The sequence below is a fragment of the Idiotropiscis lumnitzeri genome, chromosome 13, assembly GCF_059441095.1.
Source record: "Idiotropiscis lumnitzeri isolate Australia: NSW breed Sydney's pygmy pipehorse chromosome 13, RoL_Ilum_1.0, whole genome shotgun sequence".
NCBI classification, from domain to species: domain Eukaryota; kingdom Metazoa; phylum Chordata; class Actinopteri; order Syngnathiformes; family Syngnathidae; genus Idiotropiscis; species Idiotropiscis lumnitzeri.
In genome coordinates, this window is record NC_142403.1 from 3,863,090 (window position 1) to 3,889,729 (window position 26,640).

At 39.6% G+C, this 26,640-nt stretch overlaps 1 protein-coding gene across 3 annotated transcripts; it reads right to left on the bottom strand.

The window, feature by feature from the left end:
• Positions 1-21,428: 21,428 nt before the first annotated feature.
• On the bottom strand, positions 21,429-25,676 carry dmrt2b (doublesex and mab-3 related transcription factor 2b). Of its 3 annotated transcripts, XM_088313353.1 has the most exons (4): positions 25,653-25,676; positions 24,713-25,016; positions 22,919-23,027; positions 21,429-22,655 (listed from the first exon to the last, which is right to left on the bottom strand). In XM_088313353.1, the coding sequence occupies exons 2-4, from the start codon at positions 24,995-24,997 to the stop codon at positions 21,823-21,825; spliced, it is 1,227 nt and encodes a 408-aa protein (XP_088169479.1). In that variant the 5' UTR covers positions 24,998-25,016; positions 25,653-25,676; the 3' UTR covers positions 21,429-21,822. The 3 variants fall into 3 exon arrangements, with proteins under 3 accessions (XP_088169479.1, XP_088169477.1, XP_088169476.1); XM_088313351.1 differs by lacking the exon at positions 25,653-25,676 and having other exon boundaries at positions 24,746-25,603; XM_088313350.1 differs by lacking the exon at positions 25,653-25,676 and having other exon boundaries at positions 24,713-25,603.
• Positions 25,677-26,640: the final 964 nt, after the last annotated feature.

Genomic DNA, 26,640 nt, shown 5'->3' on the forward strand with positions numbered 1-26,640 from the left:
TGCAAACGCTAAATGTAGCAAAATACAAAAAGGAAGAAAACTCCACCCATGCACGAAGTACTGCTTGCACCCGACTCGAAAAAAGTGATTACTAACAGAAGTGCTCTTTTTTCTATTACCAAAAATCAATTACCTCAGTTTTGTTTAAAGATAATTGATGATGCAGTTCAACTGTAAAATGCCGTTTGATTCGTAAATTGTTATACAATGTTATTCAAAAGTGTCTGTTTATAAAGGTGGCCTTGTATGTGTGTGGTCTCGAACAAATACCATATAGTGAGTAACAGACCATTCGCGATAAAAGATTATCTCAGACAGAATGGAAAACTCGTGCAATCGCACACAAACTAAAATGGTATCTGGCACCAAGCCGTGATGTGTCTCACAGGAGGGGGGTAAATGATGGACAGATTGTGGGAGGACTGGGGAGAACATGTCGGGGAGGTGGAAGCGTCTGGTCTGACACGCAGCCTTGCTGTCTCCATTTTCATTTTTGTGTCTATCTGCCAGTCTGCTGCCTTTCCTCTTGGGCTTTAATCTATGCCTAAAAACATTGGGTCTCATTCAGGGAAACATTCTTTAGAAACTTACAAATCTTTTGTTAATCGCAAACATGCACCAGTTGATCCTGATTATCATATGGAAACACCAAGCATTTACAAGGGCATGAAACTTATGCACTAAATGATGCACACCAAAAATTTTCTGAATGTTATTCATGATGGAAGGACTGACAACAGAAAAAGCTTGATCGCCCCCGAGTCTCCGCTTAGTCCTCGGCACCTCCAATAGCACCTGAGACACCGGGCAGGTCCGTAGGGGTGCAAGACCTCAGAGAGGTACGCAGTGTTGTGGTCATTTAAAGACTTGAATGAATTTAAAATGAACTCTAAAATGCACTGGGGGCAGAATTAGAGTTATGTGCTCCCTCTTTCGAGCTCCGGTTAGGTGGTGAGCAGCAGCATGTTGGACCAGCTGGAGACGCGTGAGGGAGGACTGGCTGACTCCAAAATAAAGTGCAACACAATAGTCGAGCTGAGATGTACTAAAGGCATGGATTACTGTTTCCAAGTGCTGTTGAGAAAAATAAGGTCCACCTTAGCCAGCTGCCGAAGATGAAAGCTGGAAAGAAGCAGGATCGAACAAGAGCACTGATTTGCCGGTGCAATTTAAAACCCAAGTCGCGATGGTTGGCTTTAGATAAGACGCCAAGGGGGCAAAGGTCAACAGGATGAAATGTAGAAGGACCACTGGGACAGAACACCATAACTTGTGTTTTCTATTCATTGAAATTTATGAAAGTGAGTGACAGCCAAACATTCGACCGGAAGTGGTCCTAAGGCGATAGTGTCGTTTTTATCATCAGGTCAACGAGATATGAAATGTATCACTGATGATATTTTTCATTTGTTTTGCAATCATTCATTCTCTCATAAATTCTGGAAAAGGTGTTTATAAATGTATTTCTGTTTGTGTGGAAATACACCTTTTCTTTTGCTTGGACATATATTTCTTTGCCTCATTCACAATCCACTTGTAACTGAAGGATTCTATTACGATGACTGGCATTATTTTAAACACATACGGGACAGAATGTTGATTATTAAAGTTAGCAGGTTCATATTTACTGAATATTTTAAACATTGATGAAACAAGAAGTATTTATCAAATGAAACTAGAAGCACTAGTCACAAGAATGACTGGGATTGTAGGCCTGATGTTTACTGATTTATTAGATTATTCTCATATGCTAAATTTATACTACTTAGTTTAAATGAGTGAACTTTATTGAAATTCTCAGTAGTGAGAATAGATTTGCGCACATAGCATTTCCATGAGCTGCCCTCACATTCACAGCGCTTCATGGACAAATACGCCAAAGCACATTCTCCACATTGGCTGTAGAGATGCAAACATACCAAATTGGGCACTGGAGGACTCACACAGACGCTATCAAAAGAAAAACACATTCCGAAAGACATAACAATTGGAGATCGGAGCACATGCACATACGCATACACACACACAAACATATACATACACGTGCACATACACGTGCACATACACAGGCACATATACATACACCTGCACCTACACATGCACATACACACACATACACTTGCACATACACACGCACACCTGCACACCGACAAGATTACAGAAGAATGCCAGCGGAGAGACGGAGGGACGGCCCGCCGCAGAAGGCCAGCCTTGGCGTGCGAGTCTACGGGACCAGACGGGAATGGACCATCATCAACTATCCAGACGATGACTAACCTGGGGAAAACCTTCCCTTGGACGTGGACCCGTGCCATGAGAGGGAGCGAGGACGACCGATTCAAGCTACATTACCCTTGACATAAAAAACTCCTATAAAAACTGAAGCTGGGCTGAAAGATGGCGCGCATTTTTCGACTGTGCTCGCCCGAGTGCAGTTTTCTCGTGAGATTAAGAAAAAAGCTGCCCAGATATCTGTCTTTGTACTATTTCCTGAAGAAACTAAATATCGGAACTCTAATCAGTTGTTGAGTCTTTATTTGACCCTTTTCTTCTTGAGCACAAAAAAACACGCATTGGAGTAAGTTTGGCTTTTACAGGTTGATTTACTAACTACTTCTCATTTCCACGGTGACTCAACTCCCACATAACAAAAACTTGGAACTAAGAAAAAAAGGTTTTACAATGTCTATGAAAATAGTGTTTTTTTTTAACATTATCTTTCTGTCTATCTATCTGTTTTACAACTATGTCTGTGTCCTGTTGCTTTAAATTATGTTGCTGTAAAGTATGATTGGTAATATCCTTTTGTAAAGGTTGGTCAGTAGTAATTTACTATGCTGAACTTTTCACCAAAACTGAATTCTTGATGCATATTATACTGATGTGTACTTCTAAAAAAAAAGTCTTGTTGGCTTATTGCTGTCAATATGGCTGCCAGATGATTATGGATTAATTATTTGCTTTAAGTTTAAAAATGTTGGTCAGAAATCAAGAGCAACCTCTGTTAAAAGTGGCTTAAATATTGCTTCCAGGCCCCCTTCAGAAGCATTTTTATAATTCAAGAACTATTCTCCCAGTACTTCTGGATCATCTCGCTCTGATAGGAAAGAAAAGGGATGTTGAGAATCCAAAGTGGCCTTCTGTTCTCTTCAATTATACAGCCACTGTAGTGCCTTCATGTGTCCCACAATGCATATTGCAAATTAGGGAGCAGAGCGACGTATCACAGCACAGATGGACTAAAAATGCTTTATATTCACTTTGTTAAATATCGTCTGAAAATACTAAAATGTTATTTTCATGTACTTCATATCACAGAAGGTTGACCTGCAGACGTTAATCAATCCATCCATCTTTTTTACAGTAAATTGTAATTATGGAATATGGAATATCCGTCCGTCGTCTGTACCGCTTCTCTTCACTCTAAACGCAACAAATGGAGGGTGGAGCCGGAATCGAACCTGCGACCTCTGCCCTGTGAAGCCATCGTGCTAACCAGTCGGCCTCCGTGCCACCCTAATTATGGCTATGCTCTTATGAATAGCGCCCTCCGGTAGGGTTAAAAAACTGGTGAGTACACTATACATTGTAATTCACTATATGAAACATCATTGGGATTACTAGTAGGAAATAATTCTAAACACAGTCAAAGACTTGAAGCACAAGAAACGGAAGACATTTTGCAACATGCACAAAAATGAAACAGAAATAACGATGTACCGATTGGTAACTGATGATGATGGCTTATTTATTGAGCACGTTTGGAAGAACCACTTAGTCACTCCATGGACCTACCCACACACACGCACACAATTAGTTCAAAATGGCTTTTCAATTGAGGTTATCCGCAAGGCATTTCACCCTATTCGTGTGTGAACCCTTAAATTTGATCAAGACTTGTTAATGTCAGCCTTACTTTAGTCATCCATCCATCCGCAAACTATAATATTCCCTCATTTTCTGAGAGGAAAGTAGACCCATTTGTCAACACAGTCTCGGCTGTGTTTTCTCATTTGTCCGCCAGTGATTCGCCTCAGTGAGTTAACGGCAACCCGATTCTCTGCATTTCTTTTTTTTTTTGTGTTCAGTCTTTCTCAGGTGTCTGAGGCTCGCTATGGGGCAGTGATTGAGCACTCGGGAACTTAAGTACTTGAAAGGCAGACAGAAAAGGAAGGGCTTTCCTCACTTGTGCGTTGATTGATAAATGGTAGTCAGGCCCCTCTGACTCCCAGCCTCTCCTTCTCTGTGGCGAGTGGTTACACAGTGAGCGGAGGCACACAACTAAATCCCTCCACTGTTCAGGCGTGCTCTGCCTTTTTTGCTTCTGTGTTTCATTCCTCTCACTTCGAACAGTGTCACCTCTGTCTACAAATAGACACCTGATCTGCAGTGAGTGAAGTTATTCTGTTCACGGCGAACACATTAGTATGATGGATTATTGGAAAACCGTGTCGACCACATGCTGTAATTCCAAGGCATTTTTAAGACACATTAAATTAACTTCAATTTCATGTTCACAGATGGAATATTATGATGTATGTACAGTTTGTTGGATATAAAGAAATGTCTGGGTTTGGTAAAGTCAACGGTGCAATAATTTTTGAAGCAGTGCTGCATTGCTTATCTTAACTTATGTATACTTATACATTATATTATTATATATAATTATGTTGCATGAGGTTTTTCAGCTATACACATTATTAACACAGTTACTGTGATGATAGATATTGACACGTTATAAAGTATATGGGCGTAATCTTCGATGGTGTGTAAATGGGTGAATGAGAGTCATTAACTGTTTTCAGTTTGTAGCTTGACGCTGTATAAAGTTGTGTCAAAATGTCCCTGCCCTGCCACATCAAATATGGCGGACGTGCTGACATGAAACACAACGTAAAGTAACAAAGTGGAATCCACGGCCGTGTCCAAACGTCCATCTTTATGCCCTAACTCCTCATTCACTATATAGTCCCGTACTATATGTAGCATTAGCAATATATAGTAGTACCGTCATTCTGCTTGGCAATTCGGACAGCCAGCTACTTGCGCCTTGTTGTGTATTATTATTGTATTTATGTCATGTGTATTATTTACGTGGTGTATAGTTAGTGTATCGCTCTGATAGTCATACGTGCACAATGCTGTTTTTCTTGCTCACAATGCATTGTGGTCTATATTAACCAATTGTGGGAAAATTGAAGATTGTCTTGTCTGTTTTCTTGAATAAGTCACCAAAATACACAAGCGCAATGCGATCCGAGAGGATTTTCGTACGGTTAATTTTTGGTAGGTCGTTTTACAGTATATTGCATTTTAATCTTTAAGTATCCAATATGCATTCGTTTGACTTCCTTTTTTTCTCAAGGCCATCCCAAGGGGTTCGCAGGCTCCAATCACCTGATAATGACGTGTTGGAAAAAAAAAGGGTAGGTGACAGTGTTTTGCTCATGAGCTGATGTTTGATGTCAATAAATCCATAATAATAAGCCAATCACGTTTACGTTTTCACACATTGAAGTGAACAAGAGTAGTACTGTCAATATGAATTTTGTCGGTGTGACGGCCCCATGTAGGGAGTGACACGCAATGACAATAAAGGGATTTCTAATTCTAATTCTGGAGTTCTGAGTGGCCACTGACAATCAGGAAAATGCGGAGCACCTGGCCTGCTACTTCGCTCCTATTTATACCGACCTAGAGTGACTTGCACTGCGCTCTGTTCCTGGCTCATGAGTCTCCTTTTATTTTGTTTGGGTTGTTGTTCCTTTACATGTTTTTGATTATTTTGAGAAGCGGAATCATCCTGATTTTTTTGTCATGGCCATTGAGCCAGGTCATGACAGTGGCTATTGGTCACAGTTTCAGACACTAAGTGACAACCGAACCTGACAAACCAAGAAACATTACGATGCTTGCCTCCCTAGTAGATAGGCTGAGATGGGGGGGAAGCCAAGCCAAGTTCCGAAAGGGGGCAGACCAATTTCTGGTAAAGGTCATCCCAAAAAAAAAAAAAAAAACACTTAAAATCACTACAGATTCTTTTAGGGTTTCAATTTTAGTGCTGACAGAGACTTATTATATGAGTGCCAATGTCTACACTGTCTTAGTGTCCCTTTAAACAGAAATCACTTTTTTTAATGGTAGCATTTCAAAAACACAGCCTCTCTAAAAATGTTTCCTGTCTACTCACTTCAAAGCACAACTGACATGAAGGTGATTTTATATTTGATCAGCAATTGGAAAGATCGACTATCAAGTTAAGCTAGCTTTGCAGTTCGACGGTAACCCTCTTAGAGGTATTGTTTGTTGAATTACAAACTTGTCTTTTTACCACTTTCACCAAATACATAATACTTGAATCCAAATTTCATCTTTAAAGTATCTTGACACTTCCTTAATGAGGCAGCCTCAGGCCTTGTCTCAGAGCATAGCCTACGGGTGTCTGGATTAGGGCACGCATGGAACACTCACACAAAAACTACATTTCTTTTAAAAACAAAAGGTGCACTATATTAAAAATATTAATATTAATAATATTCAAACATAAACAGAATCACTTGTCAATGAGGTCTTTAACTTGAACTCAATGACAAGATATCAAGTTGAGTCAGTTAGAGGTTTTTGCTAAGCAAGTCGCTAGTCATAAAATCAGCAACTCAAGTCAATCAATTAATCAATCAATGACCCAAATTCAATGTGTACTTGCTGTCAACAAGCTTGGTTGATATCTTCTTCCCTGTCCTGTCCTCACAAGTCCTCAAAAATGCATGATTCCATTCATTATTAATATCACAATTTTTCAATGTGGAATCTAATCCATAGAGCAATGGGGTTTAATAAATTAGGTAGAATATGTGATTACAATACGTTTTACCTTTGAAATGTGCCATTGATATCTTGGGAACACAGCAATACCTTTTTGGCCCTGAGGAGAATGTTAACAGTTGGTACAGTCATTTAGATTGACTGACAGAAATTGACTCCTTCAGAATCCACATTTCTGACAGCCAAGGTGCACTAAAAGCTTGCACACATACCATAGACACCCACCTCCCATCACCGTCACCATTTTCCTCCCGATAAATGTATTTTTTCCCCCCCATTTTCAGTTGGGACATTATATAAACTTTCTTGCCGCACAGAACACCTTGAGGTAGTGATTCATCACCTGTTTGGTTGAGAAGACTGCACAAGCAACTTGTTACTTGTATGACGTGTTCCGTGAGCGTCTGGTGCCGCAGGTTATTTGCGAACGATTAAGGTGATTAATGGCTCACTGTCAAGAAAGCACATGACTGTTGAATTTTTCTTTCAGAGAAAATATTTTGTGGAAAATGTCTGTGCAAATTAGTGAAGTAATGCAGTGTATGTTCAGGATATGTGATGGGCGAGGCAACAATCCTGCTCTAGGCCAGGGGTTTAAAGGGCCGCTTTCCTTCATGTTTTCCATCTCCCTATGCTGCAACACACCTGATTCAAATGATCAGCTCGTCAGCAAGCTCTGCAGGAGCCTGATAATGATCCTGATTATTGGAATCTGGTGTGTTACAGCAGGGAGAGATGGAAAACACGCGGGAAAGCCGCCCTCAGAGTTTGAGAGTTTATATACGCAGACGTGCGTGTTGTCAGAAGGAGTGGCACTTAAAATCCCTGGAAAGTGAAAACAAATGTCTTCTAAATTTAACACACCTCAGTGAAGAGTGTTGTTAATAACTCTGCCAAATTTGAAGGATTAAAAAAAATTATTTTAAAGAAATTGCCAAGTGTAACATTGCAAAATTGAAAAATATTTTGAAAAAAAATTGAAAAAAATCTTGAAAAATTAAGCCTTTCTCTCAGCACTCAAATGTTGTGGCTATACATATGCTTAGCTAACTGCATTGCAACTTGCAATTACATCAAATTATAGCTACAAATGCAAGCACTCGAGCTCTAACATACTGGCGGAGAGGCTACTCACGCTGTGGCTGAGTTGCGTCACTTAGTCCCATTATAGCCACGCTCAACAACATCAGGAAAACTGAAACAGTGAAAAACTGTTTCTTGCGATGAATGCGTAAAACACAATGTTGTGAGTAAATTTTAACTTGAAGAGAATTGTAGCACTTTCATAGGGATGACCTTGTTTTTGGTAGGACTTTTAAATTTTAAACTGTGCATCACTGCAGGCATTTGTGGTTGTACTCTGCGGCTAGTGTGAGGCATAGGAGACCAAAGAGGCTGCTTGGGTGCCCCAAAAACCATGATTTTTTTTTTGTTTGTTTAGGACATTCAGCAGACTTTATATATTGAGAGGGAATGGTCTCCAAATCCTTTATTGGGTCACATAAATTTGACGTACACAGTGTTCGCAAGTGTAATAATTATGTAATATGCTCTGGTAAAAAGTTCAGGTATGACAAAATGTAATGCTTAATCTTTTTAATAGATTAAGCATTAATTAACAACTATATGGGGTCCTCGGTTTACGCTAACAGAATTAAACTCATTATGTGAATGATTGATACACACTTCTAGGTGAGGTCAGTCAGTATGGCTATAAATGACTGTACAGATGTTTTCTTCCGCTGCTGTGCCAACTATTGCTTTTTTTATCTGCCTTGAAATGTCATGTCAGGACGATCATGAATGAGGACACCCTGCAAACTGTTGTGAGAACAAACTGATTAAGGACATCGCGGAAATAGAGGTGTGAAGTCCTCCGAATATATGAAAATCTATAGATGAATGAAGTGAAACCACATAAATTGATCTTTTCTGTGGATGCACTCCTCCGTAACTGTTCCAAATGACAAAAAACAAAAGTGTTCGACCCACAAATGATTTTGAAAAATGGTTTTGCCAAAAGCTCACTTTATAAAAATCCATGGGAAAATTTGTATATATGTGTGCATGTGCGAGTGTGTATGTCTGTGTGTTTTCAGCATCTGTGCTCCTGTGGACTTGGCCATAGATAAGACGGTTAGCCAAACGCTCACAACATAATACACACAGTAGAGCGACACCTGCTCATTTTCCATTTCTGTGGCTTTTGGATTCTTCACTCTTCACTGTTTTTCTCCTCTTTGTAACTTCAGGTCGCGTCTATTAATTTCCTCCTTTTCAGATAGTGTTGGATGTCTTGGAAATGGTTATTTAATAACGCCAGACTGCCAATAACACATTTGGGAACCTCAGAATTAAAAGTATTAGTTTTTCAGGATTACCACAGCTTGAAAAGTCTTCTATTTCAGTTATTTTGGAATGCAAGAGATACTAAAAGGGATCTGCCAAGGTTGGCTGTCAAAAGCAAAATTGTGACAGGCTTGACATGATCTCATACAGCCCTGAAAGGGTGAAATGCATATAAGCGTCAATTCTTTGTTGTATCTAAAAAGCAGTACACACACCCGAGTTGTAAAACATTCCATTTTAGGCAAACTCCATGAATAAAACTGAGGAATAAATGATCAATTACAGTGTTTCACTCACTACATTTTGGCACTGGACAAAATGGTCTGTGAACACAGTCGTGCTCGACTGAAAAGGAAACTAAAATATGCTGCTTAACTTGAGAACTTGTGAAGATGAATCACTGATATGGGTTGAGCTGATCTCAAGGGTTCCATAGCTATCACTCTATGGATTTGACTTCTATCCCGCACACTCCTGCCTGAACCAACTTTTATTCTTAGAGGTCGGAGAACCTGACATCAAAACACGGTCTTATGTCGTTAAGATATCCACTTCTAGAACTTTACCCTCACGTGATAATTATTCAATTGGAGTATTGTGCCAATGCAATTCATTCAACATTCAAAAGCACACAATCAGGAACCAAAATAACATGTGGAGGGATTTGATTACCGGGAATCCAAATGTGGCCAAGCGACTTGTTTGAGTTTCGGTGTGTAAATGTTTCTATAGAATACAATCAAAACCAAGCTGGCCAAATAGTGTACTGATGAAATAGCTGTCAAAACGTTTTTTTCTTTGGATGTTAGTTTTGCCACACTGTGTCTATCAAGTTCATTTTGGAGTTTGTGGCAAGTTAAGCATATACAGTACCAGAAAAGGTGGGGATAGAAATCATTTAATTGTGACGAGGCTATCTGCGCAGATTTACAGTGAAAACTTTCCAAAGCTATAAAAGGAGGTGTTGACATTTTTAACCTTTGCGAGAAGGTCAATACCAGCAGCTGAGAAAAGAGATCTGTTAGCCCCATCGGCTTCTTCTTGTCACGACTTCTCACGTTTACACAGTACTCATTTATATAAATTGGTTAGAGGTAGGTTGAAGAGCAGCATCAATGAATTTTGTGAATTTAGACTACGTAGAAAAAAGAATATTGAGATACAAAAAGTCGATATTTCATTCTTTGCTTTCAACACATGCTGTGAGAACACATGCTGTCAAATCAATAAGCAACAATGGCTGAAAATGAAGTTGTAAGCAAATCTATTATCCTTGCTGCTCTCACCATATTTGGTTGCAATGACGATGATTATAGATTATAGATTAGGCTGTGCTTGTATCGGTCTGATGGACATCACTACTCAACAAATTCTCAAATATACCGATGCTGGATGCTTTGAAGACTCACCTTAAGTTTACATGCACTACACAACACTGGACAGGACTGGCCCTGGGCACGGCTGCACTACAAGATTTAAAAGATTTAGACAACCAACAGTTCTAAGAGGATGTAAAATTCTCACAGCATTGGAGAGGCGGATATAGTTTGGTCAAACATTGAATGTTACACAGTGCATATATAAACATACACCTAATCAGATAACTAATAATAAACTAAAACAAGTAACGATGAAAATAGTTTGCGAATATGGCGATGCATGATAACAAAACTTTCAGGGATTGTCATTTTGAAAGTCCGATTTGAAGCTAGATGCCATTGAGATACTGCTTCAATTTTAGCGTGATTGTTTTTTCCCCTTAAAATAACAGCGCTTTTCATTCAATTCTGCTTCTCTTTAGCTCCTGTCATAATTTCCGGCATAATCTTGTTGAAATGGGGAGATTTTCATTCTCTATCCCATTGATACTGTTCAAGGACCACCGCGCCGGATCATCACGTTGTCGTCGTGCGGTGGCAGAGTACCCATACGGGGAAACCAAGAATGATCCAAAAACCCGGCGTCCGAACCGAAACTCTGTTTCGCTCCCGGACCCACACGAAACTTACTTGACTTACTGTTCAAGGAAGCTGGATTTCGGGGGACTTAGTGTGAGAGACAAGCCGCACTCTGGACCAGGTTATTATAGTTTTGGAATTTTAACTAGTTATTTTTTTTTTTCATTTCATTTTGAGTTTTGTTTTATAAATTGAGTTAGTTTTAATTAGAGGCAACACGGTGGACGACTGGTTAGCACGATGGCCTCGCAGTGCAGATATTGTGGGTTTGATTCCGGCTCCAGCCTTCCTGTGTGGAGTTTACATGTTCTCCCCGTGCCTGCGTGGGATTTCTCCGGGTACTCCGGTTTCATCCCACATTCCAAAAACATGCATGGCAGGTTGATTGGACACTCTAAAATTGCCCCTAGGTATGAGTGTGAGCGTGGATGGTTGTTCGTCTATGTGTGTCCTCCGATTGGCTGGCAACCAGTTCAGGGTGTCCCCCGACTACTGCCCGGAGACAGCTGGGATAGGCTCCAGCACCCCCCTGCGACCCTTGTGAGGAGAAGCGCTACAGATTAGGGCTGGGCGATATGACCTCAAATCAGTATCGCGATAAATTGAGCTATTTTACCTCGTTAACGATAAATGCATGTTAAATTGCCCCCCGTGGACCAAAATCAAAATAAATGCAGGAAATGAATATGAACTGTTTTTTTATTGACCAACTGGTGCACATTAATTTCAATGAAAAATAAAAGTCCAAAAATCATTTGTATAAACATTCCAAATAGCTTGCTTTGCATGACTGGAACAATGTCACAAAGAACATGAGAAAAAGGGTACCTCTCGACAAATCTTTTTCTGCAAATGGCTTGCGCCAAGATGCTGTAATGCCATGTGCAAAGGCCTAGATTTGTGTAAAGGTCTCTTGTAAATAATATAAATAATGCCATGTGCAAAGGAGCTAGTGTGGCCTGTAAACAAAACGCTAAACAAAATGAAAAAAATGTCAATGAAATGCCAATTCCAAATAAACAAGTGTGCATCATCAGGAAAATGTGCCGTCTCGAGTACTCTGGTGCGCAGTCGCCACTTGTTGTCTATGTAATGCACATTCAGGCTCAAACACAGATCCATGGTGCGACTCGCCCACTAGTCGGATGTGGATGGAAAATGCTTGACATGTCTAAGCTCCCGTCCCGATATTGTCCATTTTGGGACGTACGGTTTGCGACAAATATTTTCGTACCTCTTGTCGACTACTTTCATGAGGCGTTTAAATCCTGTGCGCTCCACTGTAACTAGAGGAGCTCTATCTTTAGCTATGTGCTAGGCTATCGCGTCCACCTCTGAGACGTTCTCTCGAATGGTGTCGCCTCCGTTATGGGCTGTTGTCGCTTGTCGAACCTTGCTTCTCACTTTGAACTTTTAGTACAGCATGGTTGTGTTGTGGGTGGTGAAAAAGAAAAGGTTGGACGCGCTGTTTGGGTGCTTACAACGCACTTTGTAGTTCGTGTTCTTCTGCTCAAACATCGTCTTCATGGAAGCCAAAACATTTCCGAACGACAGATGTCGAGTTTCTTTTTGGGACAAGCGCAACAGTAACAACTTCAGCTAACGTTACTTCGTCTTCAGCCGTGTCAGCCGCTTCTGGATTTGAATTGCCAGCCACGACCGCGTCGTCTGTTTTCTTTCTTCTTCAGATGGGTGGAGTCACGTGACTACACGCGTCTTAAAGGGGCATGAACATAGCCGCAGACAGAAAAGACCGGACTTGTCTTTTTTTTTTTAAACACCAAATTTACCGACATGGCAAAATGATGTCGGTCATTGTAATAAATTTCAGTAACTGTAAATTTTCGGTTTATCACCCAGCCCTAGTACATATAATGGATGGATGGATAGTTTAAATTAGTTTTCAGCGTGGTTTTATTTGTTTTTATTAGTTTTACTTCTTTCAAAAACACTTTGTTTTAGTTAGTTCCAGTATTAGTTTTTGTTTTAAAAAGAAGTGTTTTACTTGCGTACACGATTTAAAATATTTTGGTAATATCCCCTCCACCTTATCGTCTTGAAGATGTTTGCATGTCTCAATGATCCGAGGAGCTCAGTTGTCTGGGTCTTTAAGCCCCTGGCAGTGTCAACCATGACAAACTAGTCTTAGGTGAGGCACCAGACAAAGCACGGCTCAGAGACACCTAATGATGATAAAAATAATTGGATCAGAATTTCCTTTGCCCTGAAACTGGTCACCAGGGCCCATCTCTGGAGGAAGGGCTCGCTGGCCTGGTGGTCGTGCCTGCACCCATGTGGCCGGGCTCGGCCCGAAGAGGGCCCCCTTCCCATGGGCTCACCACCTGGTGCTAAAGGGGTCAAATGCCCTGTGAGCTGGGCGGCAGGGAGAGACCTTGGCAGCCTGATCTCCGGCTACAGTAATTAGCTCAAGGGACATGGAAGATCACCTCTTTGGCAGGGAAGGAGCCCAAGCAGGTATGCAAGCCAGGGAAAAGGCAAAGCCGCACAAACAAACATTAAGAGGACTACAAATTCCTGCTGATCGACTTTATCTTCTTCCAGCAAACATTTTTGCCGTTAATATCCAACCAAATACATTCAACTCCAAAGGCTTGTGTATTAATTGCCAAAGACAAAAACCAAGGACATTTTCTCTACAATTATAATTAATTTTATTTACTTTTGTAAATGCAAAATGTCTTAACATTTAGCTTTTATGTTTGTAATACATTTTCGCTATTTCGTGAACATTTTTTTTTTTCAATTTTAGTTTTAAAATTTAAAATAACCTTCCATTGGAATGATTAACGGCCGATCACTAGGTTGACGTATATCTTAAAAAAAAAATAAGCCACAGGGGTGTATGGAGAACATGCAAAGTCCAGTCAATAGAGTCAGAATCCAACTCTTAACCCTCTTGCTGTGAGGGAACAGTGTTGACCACTATTCTTCAGTGCCATTGACTCCTTTTTGTCCTGTTCTGCTTTACAGTGCAGAATTTGACATACCAACTGAACCCTGATAACATCAGTCTACAACACTTTGTGTCCCCTGCTCTTTAAAAGCACATCTTCTGACGTCTTACCTATGGTTTATTCTAGATTTGCCAGTGATATTTCAGTTGTCCTTCACCTCTTTGACAACTTAATCCCGCCATGCATCCTGTTACTGAAACGGGGTTTCCATGGTGTCCATCTACCTAGTTTAAGTAGTGCAAATCACAGAACGGGGCACCATGACAATTCAACTAATGTTACATTATCTTAGGGAACTTATTAAAACTAAAAATTAATTGTTCAAAATTATCTAGATGAAAACTGGAGGAAATACGACTTTATAGCCAGTCGGTTGCCCTTAAAATATTTCAGTAAAGGCCATAAAGTTATGGAGGTAAAACTGGTGCAAAAGTAAGTTGTATTTGTGAAATGGAAATGTATACTTGCAACAAAAAAATGTAAAGAAAAATTACCTCCATAAAAAGTTAGCAAGTAAAGCTAACTAGCATTAATTGCTGCCCACTAACGCGAACTAAAACGGTAAAGACTGGTATCAATGTTATTTTGTTCTCGCCAAACAAAATCCAAATATATATTTCGCTTTAGCTTACCTAAAGTAAACTTGGTGGGTACGTCGTTTTGTTGACCCTCGTGTTTGCCTGTAACATTGCGGCGAACGGCGTTGGCGTGCACTCCTGTTGGTCTTGGTGGCGTAGGGATCTATAACTGCCATAACACAGTCAGGTAACCTTACGCGCGCACCCAGTTCAAATTCAAATTCTCTTGTAATGAATGTCACAACAAGCATCGAGAAAGTGCATCCTTTTTTTTTCAGGAAAACCCAAGGACGACGAAAAAGTAAAAGTAAATTTGGTTGCTTTCACGTTATGAAACTACATTTCCCAGCATGTCGCAGTAAATCGGATCATACGCAATAGGATGTGTCATGTTTGAGTTTGCGGCAATGTGCATTCAGTTGCTAGTCCTATTTGCCGCTCTACAAGAGGCGCAAACGGTGACATTACAGTTCTTGACATCTTAATAGAAAGTTCAAATTATATCACCAGGATGGGAAACATGACAGTTTTAAACTAATTTAGCCGCCCAGGTACACTTAATGAAAAGGACTACATTTATGACACAATAGTAATGATCCCATGACAGCCAACATAAAAAACAACCACGTATGACAGTTTTAAGCTGTTTAGATATAGAGATAAATACTTTTTTAACATTTGACAATTAGGTCTGTTATGTCAAGTTTATGACAGATTATATTGACTTGGTTCATGTCAAGTTGTCATGACAAAGACATCTTAAAAAATGTCAACTTAGCATCAAAAGTGACAATTTACATGTCAAGTTGTCACGACAAAGACATTTGAAACAATGTCAACTTTGCATCAAAAGTGACCTAATTAACCGAATGACACTAAATGACATCTGTCATAATGATTCATTCATGTTCATGACAAGTGTCATGTCATGATTATGACAGTCTTATGAACCCATATTAAAAAAAAGTGTTACCAACAATAAACATCAAATTGTTTGGTAGAACGGTCAGTGTAATTTGTATTCAGTAAAATGTTTTGAACTGTTTTGGATTTCAAGGAGGGTAGTGGTCAGCCTCTTAAGCAATAATGTATTTTCCATAGGTAGGGAGAGCACTTGGAAGAGTGGGAGACGGTGCAGTCTTGTGGTATGCTTTGGTTTCTAATATTGCAGCGGTAGTTCTTCGGTAGCCAAGTGGCATCATGCGATGGTAACTGGATCACAACACAGCTGCAGCCACGGGGCACCCTTAGTTGTCCCATAGGCCGCTGGACGGATGACAGGGCAGCTCCACACATATGCAAGCACACACATGCTACACGCACACTCACGACCTGGCAAATGTGGCAAAAGCAAATAGTACAGGATGGAGCTAAGTGGAGCGGTGGGGAATAGAACTCTACCCTGCCTGTTTCAATGATGTTTTTAAAGCTGTGAAATTTTGACTGCAACCACACAGGCTCAGTTACACATAGGGCTGTCTTTTCAAATAACAGCCTGGGTGTTTGTTATTCTGTTGATAGAGTGGAGGTGGTCAGCTAGGAACCCAAATACAAAAAATTACTTTCAGAGGGGGTGGGCAGGCAAGTGCTTGTTCTCTATTAGAACCATGTTGTTCTTATTAGCTCAGATAGTCTTAGCTGCAAATTTATGAATTGTGTTGCTTCCAACTAACTAATATTTGAAATATGCCATTAAAACATATGGATACTGATCTGAGTATTCTATCTATCGATACATTTAACAGTTGCACCAGCAGTCTTTTATATTAGCGCTATAGTTTATTGAGTTTGATGCAACATGTTTGGAAAGCGCAATGGAATTATATGGCTGAGCAAATGTTACGTGGGTCAAGTTACACAATTTGGATCTTGATTCTCAGGTGGGTGGCACAATTCAGATATGTGTCATGGCATCTTAAAGAAAAAAACCCCACTTATAATCATACAATATCAGATCAGAATCAGACCTTTTTTCTCAATCTCAGTTCAAATGTGATGTATATCAATTTACTGCCAATGAGACTACAACAGCGGCACGGTGGACGACTGGTTAGCACGGTGGCCTCACAGTGAGAGACAGCATCGGGCGTGGGTTCAATCCCATCCTGTGTGGAGTTTGCATGTTCTCCCCGTGCCTGCGTGGGTTTCCTCCGGGTACTCCGGTTTCCTCCCACATTCCAAAAACATGCATGGCAGGCCGATTGAACACTCTAAATTGCCCCTAGGTATGAGTGTGAGCGCAGATGGTTGTTTGTCGCTGTGTGCCCTGCGATTGGCTGGCAACCAGTTCAGGGTGTCCCCCGCCTACTGCCCGAAGATAGCTGGGATAGGCTCCAGCACCCCCCGCGTCCCTAGTGAGGAGAAGTGGTACAGAAGATGGATGGATGATGACACTGCAACATAAACGGACAAATCAGGGATCAATTGAAATATGTCTCATGTGACATAGATGTAGTTTCAATGTAGAAACGCTTCCATCTGTCCAAACACCACACATAAACCCAATTATTTGAATCTTTGCACCAAGTAAGAATTTATGAGCTGTCTAATTGACCCAGGTCATAGGAATTGTCTAGCTGGCTACACTGCTATTATCGGGATTAATGGGTTCACAGAAAGGCAAGGTAGCTTTCTATGTATTGCGCATTTCATACACCAGGTAACATAATAATTCACATAATTTAGGTACAAATTTTACAAACCAAACAATTAGATATTTAAAAGCAGTGTAAAGATACAAAAAGTAGCTTATTTAAATTAATAAATAAAGGAAAAAAATCGCTTCACAGTGCAGTGAGATACGTACAGTGTAAGAAATAGATTTTGGAAAACATGATTGGAAAAGCACTTTGAAAGATCTTAATCATAGAAACAGCAGAGTCAACAGACTTTCATTGACTCAAGTCAGGTGACTTAGGGGTGGACAACAACATCGACTCAACTGACTCAAGCGAACCAGATCACTTTAGTCAGTGACTCAGAGTAACTCGAGTCCATAAAATATATTTAACACCAGTTGTAGCAACACAGTTTTAACCTCACCTTCTTTGCTGAAAAGATTAAATAAAAAAATAAAATGAATTTTGATTATATGCCTGAGAAATTAACCCCTGAAAAAATGTCTTAAAAAAATCATTGTAGTCGAAAAGCCACTTGCTTATCAAACAGAATGTACGCACACAAACATACACACAAACTACGCTCACATAAGCACGTCTCTGTAATGTAACTTTACACCAATGTCTCTCATTCAGGCTTGGCTAACCGATACCAAAAAGCATGCAAGGCTGTTGCAGTTTGACACAGGAGAACCTAGAGTGCGTAACATGCTGGCAGACACATCAAACACTTTGTGCTGAACTTAGATACTCAATGTTGCAAATACTTTGTCGAAATGATCAGAGGAAATACTGCCTGGAGTCTAATGATATCATCCATCAGCACGCCACCGACAGCTGTCTTCCAAAAAGGGTAGGAAAATAAAGATATTCTGTCTTTTCCCTCCCCCGCAAATACTGTCCACTAATTTTCACAGTATGCGAACAATATAGCTACAGATCAGAATGAATTATTAAAAAATAACCTCACAGATATGTGTCTATACGTTGCATTCCATCTCGGTTGTACCAAGCACTATTTTATTTTATTTTATTTTATTACTGAACTTATTTATTCTTCATCTACCCGTTACAATTTCCCTGTGTTGTTTAAGTGCCTGGGTGAGGTTCAAAATCTCTATGCAGTGGATAAAAAAATAGTACATTGTGCAACCTGGTTTAATACCTCTTGACATTAATTCAAGCCACAAATCAACATTTGAAGTTGGCAGCTTGGCAAACAAAGCATCCTAGCTTTATAATTATGGTGCATGTATGCATGCCTGCAATCTAACTTAATTGTGAAGTCTTAATTGTAATTCTAAGTCTGTGGACTGTTAAAACTGTAAAATGTGTCCGATATTATCAAAATATTTTAAAATAATATTTTTGTTGAATTTTTACTACACAATACCATGGGCTTTTTAAACTCTTGTTCATAATAAAACACTTAGTTTTTGAAAATCTAAAACTCATAAAAACTAACAAATCCACTCAAAAAACTAATTAAAACTAACTATATTTTTAAAAGGAAAAAAACAAATGAAAATCTCAATTCCAAAGCTATAATAACTCTGCTAGCAACATGCCAGTAATGTTTTGAGGAATAGAAGCTCTCGCTAAGTGCACATCACTTCTCCACGTTGTTAAATAGAGAGTGAGTTAAGTTTTGCATGACTACACCAACTGAAACGGCACAGTCAAAACGAACAGTTCTGACAGTTTTCACAAACCATCCCACCCCTAGTTACGTTACTTAGCCGTACTTAAAGTTCACAATCACATATCTTACTTGGTCCGAAACCAGTGTTTGTATCACTCGCTAAACTGTCAGGTTACCATCACAAGTTACAACAGTACACCATCAATGACAATTAGATAATCTATTTTAGACTTATTTTTGGTACTATAATTCTAAATACTTCATAGCATATGGACAGGCCCATTGTGTTAGTTTGACCTTGAAGAGTTTTAGAAGAAGAGGCTCCCTATTTCTGGTTCTCGCTATTCTTAATGCACAACCCTGTTATTAGAGTTAATGTAAATATATGAAGCTCGGCAAGAGAGAGTGATGCCAAAATAAAGCTTTTCTACCCTGGACAGAGTGAAATCAATCCATCTGAAGTGGAAATTAGTCACTCACAAGGAGAGCTTGAAATGCAGGAGTAGAGTGGGCGACTACAGGTAGAGAGCAGGGAAACAAGATGGGTTGAGTGTATGAGTATGGCGTTTCTGATCTAAAAACATGTTTCAGCTTGTTGAAATTGCTTTGTCAGCACCGTGGCCTTCACTCAGCAAACTCCCCATGTCCTTTCGCCCGTTCATCGCTTCCCCTTGCCCACAAAGGAAAATATTATTACACTGCTGATTACAGATGGAACTATTTCCAAAGAATGCAAAGTAATGACGCTAATCTTTCTGTCCCTGGTACAATTCGATCAAGAAGGAATGAACGTGCTGTGCATTTTCGTGGAAAGAAACTCTCTAATAAGATGCAACATATCCTCTCGAAGGACACACACCAATGACACGCTGGGAAGAAATGAGCCTTGCCACTTGCTTTGCGGGAGAGAAAATTGATTTATATCCTCTGTTATTTTGCGCAAAAGTCATTATCACCCCTTTGTGATGTATTCTTTTCTTTTAATCTAGGATGATGAAAATGTTTTCTTTTCCCAAGAAAAAGATCTGCTATTTTTTGGGACGAGTCTCTATTGATAATATAAAATGCATCACATTTTCACATTGTCTGTGCTTTCAAGTCACGTTCACATCTTTCTTTGTACCAGCCAGCCCTCAGCTCGTCTGTGAGGAGATAGAAAAACATTCTGATGTCACCATAGATATAGCAAACAAAGGGAGCGCTATCACCTGTGTTGACGCCACAAGGTCCAGAGTTGTTAACCGTATCTGACCCCCATCTCAGCAAGATTACACAGTAGTGTAGGAAAAAATGAGGGGTGAAAAAAGTAAAAAGCGGATAGAGATCAAATGCATCTTCAAACAAACTGCATGGTTCAGCATACAAAAAAAATTATACTTCCTAGGAAACCCCGACTGAATGAGCAACGCCAATGAATTTTATTTTCCTCACCAAATGCCGCAGTGACAAAAAATGCTGCAGAGTTGCTGCCATTTTTAAATCATTACTTCAGTGTAGAGAATTGTTTTATTAGGTGATTTTAATATCTCTCTCTCTCTTTTTTTTTTTTCCGGAAAAAGTGATCCAAAGGTCATGGTTGTAATTGACTAGAGAACTCCAAGACAAAAAAAACAAAAAAGCAAATTTATGAAGGAATTTGAAGAAATGCTGTCATTAATCTGTAGTGACCGTGACAAACCGTCATAAGTGGAAACTTACGAAACACTAAAGAACTTTATACTATAAGTGGTACTTTTGGTCTCTCATAACATGTAATATTTCTGATCATTTTAATTAAATAATTTTTTAACATGGTTATGAAAATTATGTCTGCATCACCATCTGTGAAATTAGAGACTAAAGTCTTCGGATAAATTCACCTGCAAAATCTCCAATGTCCTGACTGCTGTTTCTCCTCTTAAAACTAAGGCGGTTTCATGTCAACATAAAACTCCTTGGAGGTGCACTCCAAGCGGAATGAGTTTATAATGAAAGTGCAGAAAATTTAAACTCTAATTTCATTTGGACCTCTACAGACAATCTCTTTGTAATTTTAACAAAAAAGCTAGAAAACAACACTTCTGAAATCATTGACTTTCGACTATAAATTAATCTTACAATTGAATTTCAAAGCTCTGTGAGTGGGAGACTATTTTGAATAATATGTTACTGCCCATTTTAATATTTATCTGTACTTCAACAGCCTCGTGATTAAAATGTATTTCCCTCTTCTCAAAAATTATATGGTTTAACATATTTGAATCATGTGCAACCCATGTGCAGTATATGCTTGCATTAAATACATCCAAAATATTTTTCCTGTGTAGTTTTTCAATGGTTAATGATTTCTTTGCAGCCAGATTGAGACAAGACAGCTTCACTGAGATGTTTTATTCTCAAGTAAAGGCACGATGAAAGAACCAGACACAAATCCAAATGCTCAACACTTGCCGTTTTGTTCAACTTCCTTTGCTGGATGAATCCTAAAAATACATTTACTTGATGTGGCAAATTATTACTGTTGATGATAATATAGATGATAGCTGACAATGCTAAAATATATATTGATAATAATTCTAATACAATTTGAAATACAGCAAAACAGATTTTCATGTACTGTTCTGTAATTGTATTGCCGATGTTGTTTTTTTTCCTTCATGACATTTTGCCGTGGTGTGTGTCTTGGACCAAGGAAAATATTACACATTGGAACTCAGGTTTTTCATACAAATGGATTTTTTTTATTCAGCCTTGGTGGAGGACAGCACCCTGCTGAGTGCCACTCTAATAGAAACAAGCTCCTGTCAGCGTAACACAACTAACCATTTCTGCATGTATAGTTCACATGTCAAAGTGATCTCTGCACATAAACAAAGCCAAATACTTTCCGTTGGCTTGTCAGGCCCTTAGCAGAGCCTCCACGGAGAAAGGTAGCGGCTTCACAGCTGGAGTCCTGCCTGAGCTGCCAGGAAGACTCTTGACAGAGTCTTCCCGAGGATGCGCCAGGGCGGCAGAAGTGTCGGCACACCGGCCTCTACCTGTCAGCGCTAACGGATCAAAGGTCCCGCTGGGGGCTCTGACATTTGGCAAGTTCAGGATCCCCTGATCTGATACAAAAATAGAACATGTGACATTTGAGTTCTGAATTTCTCTTGGTTTTGAGTCAGCTTTGATGAGGTCCCAACTCAACAAAGTGCTACCGTGGTGTTTGACGGTGTGTCGAGAAGGCAAAGGTGTCAGCTCTGATGTATCTTTTTTCTCGCAGCTTGTCCAGCCATGCAGCACTTCATCCTTTTGATCTCTATTTTGCCCCGAGCTTTTGCGCAACTGGAAGTCACCGCAGTCACTTTTTGTACATGATGTGCTCTTAAAATGGAAGCAGTGATAGAAATGGAAGTCACAGTCTTGCAGAGGCTTAAAGCTGTTGCACACAGACCCAAAGCTGGCTGCGCCTGTAGATGAAGGGACTTTGTTGAATGGCTGAAAGCTAGGTATGATGGGCAAAGGCCCTGGATGAATTGTGGGGTGGAAGGTCGAGTAGGAAAAGGAAAGGTCACTCTGGAACTCTCTCTGACTGAGCTCCCGCTCCAGCATGACATTCTCCAACTCTTTGTCAGCAAACGTTCGTCTCTTCCTCATGCGAGCACTCATAGTTGGGCTTGCAAAGTGGGTATGGTCACGCTGTGTCTGCTTTAAACAACAGGAATCGTTGCCCTCCTGCAGGGTCAGCCCTGCAGATTCCACAGACACATGTTAAGGTTAGATTTCTATTCATTTAGGTCAGTTAGAAATAATGAAGTTGTTACAAGTAATTGCACATTTACAGAAGACGATTACATTTTATGCCTGCAAACGTGGCACAATTCACGGTAGATATAATTGAGGTTAACTGCATTTCGGTAGTCCTTACTTTATTTGGGTCGTTATAGCAACAGTTAAATCCTTAATTTAAACTCATTGACAAAAAATGGAGGTGGATTCGATGCAATTTTACCCTGCAGGAGGCTCTTGGTCTGCCACATAATTGGCTCGGCCGCCCCAGTAGAGCCATGCAAAAAGGTTTTCCGTGCATGATTAGCTTGATACTTGACACCTTGCTTTCCCTGAAAGATGGGGCAAAAAAAGGGGGTTAGACATTTGGACAGAGAATAAATTGAGAGAATAAATCAGTGCTGAGATGACTGGCTGTGCATGATTTGTGCTTGACTAGCTGTGCAAACTACATCGCTGGCATCAGGCGAAATGCTCGCATCTCATCACAAATCATCACTTCTCAGGAACACAAATATGGCCAAATAACTCAAACCCGGTTCAAAGAGAGAATTTACTTGAGTGAATTTAGGTTTCGGCCCAATTCTATAATCACATGAGGACATAATCTGTTAAAAGGGTAACAGACTTTTAATAGTTTAGAACAATGCGTGCGGGACATTCAACTCGTCTCACACTTGTGACGTCACTTTGCGACACCTCAATGGTGTGTCAACAAGTAACCAAACAATCACTATTTATATATTACAACATCTGATATATATTCCATTTCATTTAGAATTTTATTAAAACTTTCTGTCTCATTCTGCATGTTGAATTAGAATAACCGAGTTTTTTTTATTCAGTAGTGCAGTTGCTTTATTCCTGGGTTCATTCTATGCTTGAGTCACTATAGTGCACATTAATAGTTTGAGAGAAGAAATTGTGTTTTTAGTTTTTCCCTCTCTGTTGTACATGAGTCTGCTTCCCAGCACGACATCATAATGATACCACTTAGATTTTCTCAACTAAAAATTAAAATAATTGTCCTTGTCCTCTTATGGTCAAAAGAATTAATTGCAGGTAATTTGTTACTACAATTAATCATGTCATATTATATAGTAAATGTATTTAGTTCAACACATTAGGAAATTCTGTTAATGATTTAAGAACGTTACTTTTAACAAACTGTATCCATTACAGATTACCATACATTTTGAAATTAAAAAAATCTGATCTTTTTTATCCATTGTTTTATTGATAGTCAGAGAGATAACACTGTGATATGGTGGCAAATGGTTTCCCACTTTATAGCATTTTTCTACCTTCAAAAAAGTCAAAGCACTTTGACATTGACTTGTCAAACTGATGATGCAGCATCAGGAGCAAATGGTCCACTATCTTGCTCAATGCTTAGACACGGTCACGGAGTTAAGACTGGACTATCAACCTTCGGGTTATGAGGCAACCTGACGATTCCCTGTGCACCGTGGACGCAGACAGAACTCCATTGTTCCCATAAATAAATGTGTTTATCAAGGGAACCAAAATATTACAGTCTGGTGCAATACATGTTGTTACTAATCCAATGACCAATAAGCACATGTTGAATCAATGCAAAGTAAAGCTCAAATAGAGGAACTCTGCAATTGGAGGTCAATATATTGTGCAGATAACCCTGCATTATATCTTACAGTATAGGCCTGCATAAAAACAAAAATAATTAGGCCTGTTTTTGTGACACAATTTGGCAACAACTGCTTAAAAATGATGTGTTGAATTTACAATATTTTATTTTGTCAAGCATTCAAGAATCATCTGGATTTAGATATTTTTTAAGCAGATATACTTCTACTTTAAAAATGTATCTGGATCCAGATAATTTTATTTCGTGCGACCACTTGCCAAAATAAAATTAAACCCACTTTTTCCAGTGAATTTTCTTGGAAACTGAGTGTGTCTTTCTTTTTCGACTAATATCCGTTGTGTGTTATGTGTTGTCAGTAGTAATATTGGTCATTGTTTCCCTCTAACAAACCTTCCATGCACAGCAGTGCGCGCGCCCCCTCACCTCCGCAGCCTGTTGCCTCCTCAGCGCGACCTGCGCGGCCATGACGCGCTGCCGCTGCACCACCAGCAGGCAGCAGGCACAGCCGCAGTCCCTCCAGCGGCACAAGCGTTTGTGACCTTTCAAGCACGAAACCACGCCGTGATTCCGGCAGCGGGCGCATTTGGGACTTCGGGTCATCTTGAGCGGTTTCTCCTGCAGCAATGATTTATTCTCTCCGCCGTCCCCGCAGGTCCGCGCTGGGCCGTCATTCATATCCAAGCATCCATCAGGACTTGTCAAGACAACAAACTCTTCATATTTTGCTGGATCAAGTTTTTCTGTTGTTCCCAGGTGCCTTCTTTCTTCCAAATGGGTTGACATAACAATACCTCATCTATACAAGATGAAATTCTTACACCGCTAGATGCGCTATTTACATAAATAAAAACCCATTTCTTTAGAATATTTGTCAAATTCTAATCATAAATATGCTCTCCATACCAAACGCGGTGCGTGTAATACAGTTACATTTCTTATCCGAAACCAAACACACCCAAACAATTAAATTCTTGTCTTGGTCCAATTTAACAAAATAATTGTTGAGGAAATGAAGGCTTAACCTGGAAAAAAAACTTGACTCGTTTGACACATCAAGCCGACAGTTTGGTTGTCCTTCTGCGCGAACTCCGACTAAACTCTCAAGTGCTGCCTGATGCAGCCCTGCAACTGTAAACCCGTGTTTTCGGATGGAAACTTTGCAGCCTACCGCCAGACGTCTGAAATGTTAAGAGCCTCAGCTGCTATCTGACGCGCCTTCTAAAAAAACAAGCGAGTCACAAATGCTTCCAAGTCCTTGCGCAGCGCCTGTAGGCAAACATATGGGAGAGCCCACCTGCAAGAAGTCACTTTCCCTATTTAAGCTTCTTACCTGCCCTGCCTGAAAGTACCCAGCCCACCCGGGAAGTTGCCTCAACTTGCAAAGCTTGAAGACAAAACAAAACAAAAAAGCTCTGTATGCCTGTATAATCTAATTTAACGTAAACAATCTGACACTGTGCCCTCGGTGCAAATCTTCACACACATTCTTACACTGTGATTATTTTACTGCCTATGACTAAAATCACGTGCATACAGTCAGGGGCATTCAAAAATATTTTAAAATATTCTGGCATTGACGTCCTGAATTGGTGGAGCCGAATTTTTTATTTTATTTTAATGAGGCCCCAAATCATCAGACAACACCATTTCCGTTTTAATAGTATATTTATAATACGTCACTTTTATATGAAATTCAGACCTGTATCCATCACCTAAATATGCATCTTACAATATTTATAATATGCAGATGAACAATGAATGATATGCGATAAGATATAGTGTGAAACGTGCGCTTCCTACTGGTCAATACGTGTAATTACACTCAATTTCATTCTCATCTAAACTGACTGACCATTCAGGTCAATGCAGTTCAACATCATTTTATTCATTCCGGTACAGGACCAAATTTGAACAAACCTAAGTTACAGAACTGTGCTTGTCCTTGAAGTTTAAGCCTCAAGGTAGATTTATGGGTTTATTGGGTGACAAACTCAACTCGCTTTTAAAACATTTAAAACACACTGAAAAGTAATACACTCTTTAAAATACTTGTAAATTATGTATCATAATTTTGCACTTTTTTTTGCTGGATCTTTAATTGATGCAAATATAATTTAAAGAATTTGAACTTCAACTCATTTTGTTGTTGTCTTATATATATGTAATGATATTATGTATCAAATTTAATCTGTAGTTAAATATTGACAGTTACCAGCGCATGGGAGAACATTACAGATTTAATTTTCATGCACGATGGGGCCCTTGCACATTTAATTAGTCAGTGGTGAATGACTGAATGGGAATGTAATACATTAGGA

What these genes read in the sequence shown, in the direction of transcription:
- dmrt2b (XM_088313350.1), bottom strand. Translation starts at nt 25,105, where the DNA reads ATGTCAACCCATTTGGAAGAAAGAAGGCACCTGGGAACAACAGAAAAA. An exon ending in CGCACTGCTGTGCATGGAAG is followed by an intron (nt 23,028 to 24,712) that starts GTTTGTTAGAGG and finishes CCCATCTTTCAG; the next exon opens with GGAAAGCAAGGTGTCAAGTA. An exon ending in GACCAAGAGCCTCCTGCAGG is followed by an intron (nt 22,656 to 22,918) that starts GTAAAATTGCAT and finishes TGGAATCTGCAG; the next exon opens with GGCTGACCCTGCAGGAGGGC.